General features: G+C 27.6%; 1 protein-coding gene across 1 annotated transcript; it reads left to right on the plus strand.

Annotated features, from left to right (window-relative positions):
* Positions 1 to 147: 147 nt before the first annotated feature.
* LOC105556715 lies at positions 148 to 1,046 on the plus strand (the record flags this gene model as incomplete). Its single annotated transcript, XM_012003808.1, has 4 exons — positions 148 to 218; positions 336 to 556; positions 649 to 808; positions 917 to 1,046. Coding segments are annotated over 4 exons (568 nt in total), but the record flags the coding sequence as incomplete, so codon positions are not given.
* Between the last annotated feature and the right edge of the window lie 438 nt (positions 1,047 to 1,484).

Genomic DNA, 1,484 nt, shown 5'->3' on the forward strand with positions numbered 1-1,484 from the left:
GTATGTATATGATGATCCGAACATACACGAGTACATCAGAGGGTAAATTCTTCTCCCGTACATAATACTGTGAGTATGTTTTTATCATATCTACAATTATTTATCCGTATGTGCAAAATAAGTGCTAAAATCTGTTTTTCTTGTTAGATTCACACTTACAATCTCAGATTCACAATTAGACTCCTGCGTATGTTGTCCCATACATAATAATAGTAATGGTATGTATTACGAAACATAAATACTTGTAATTCATTGGTTTTCATATATTTTAATTAATTGCTTTTGTACATATATTTAGTTGTATTTATATTAAATCTTTTTATCATTGTTTTCAGATGAGAAGTTTCGTAGGATTTTTAAAGAATTATATTTACTCAGACAAGTTACAAGAGACTGCTGCGAGGAATTAAAAGTTGCCCTTTTGCAGAAAGATGTAGATAAACCAAATGAAAATAAGGCTACATTTTTAAGTACATTCCATTTTCCTTTAAAATGTATAGAAGAGTTGAATGAGGTGGAAGAGTATCTCCGAGAACCGAATCGCTTTCTATCTACTGTATGTTCTATGTATATTCTTTTTTGTATCTTTAATCCAAGTTTTCATTATCACTTAATTATTAATTACATATGATTTACATATGTGTTTAGGTAAAAGAATTATCCAAGATAGGAGGAACTACGCCATATGATTTCGTAAAACGATGTTTGTCGCTTCTGCTCAAAAATCGATTTGCTGAACGATATAGCTGGCATGGTGCGAAGAAAAAACAAATCTTTGGAAAATTAACTTTGGCAAATGTATTATTAGGTAAATATCTATATTATCAATGTTATCAAAATATCTAATCTGAATATAAAACACTAATAATATACACTTGTATATGTGTCTCTATTATATTTTTTCTATTTATTTTAGAAAGTGGTCAATTATGCAAAGCAGCAACAAATAGAAAAGAAATTGAAGAAGCTATCAAGGCATGGTTGAGACGCGCAAAGGAAAGGGCAGATAAAGAAGAAAAAATTGTGACGTAATTCCGAGCAATATATTGTACAAGACATGGTTTTTGGCAAAACTATATTATTATATTACTTTATGACATGACTTATATTATATTACTTTATGACATGACTTATATTATATTATATATTATATTACTTTATGACAAAACTATATTATTTTACTTTATAACAATGTAATATATAAGTATTAACTTATGAATCTAGAATGTAGATTGTATTTGGATTATAATAATGTATTTTATTATATATATTTTATAATAAAATGTTTATATTCATATTTACATTTCACTGTTTATATTTATATTAATATTTACAATCCTGTATATGATTCCTTTTATCATGTCCACTTCACGTCCATTAAAGGTTATATATGTATATCCATCATGTCCTTTGGACGTCCATGGAATATCCACTGGATTTGTCAGGGATCAGTAATACGTCCACCAAATTCATAAATGGATATC

Source organism: Vollenhovia emeryi, unplaced genomic scaffold (genome assembly GCF_000949405.1).
Source record: "Vollenhovia emeryi isolate VEMERY1.0 unplaced genomic scaffold, V.emery_V1.0 DF948501.1, whole genome shotgun sequence".
Taxonomy (NCBI): Eukaryota; Metazoa; Arthropoda; class Insecta; order Hymenoptera; family Formicidae; genus Vollenhovia; species Vollenhovia emeryi.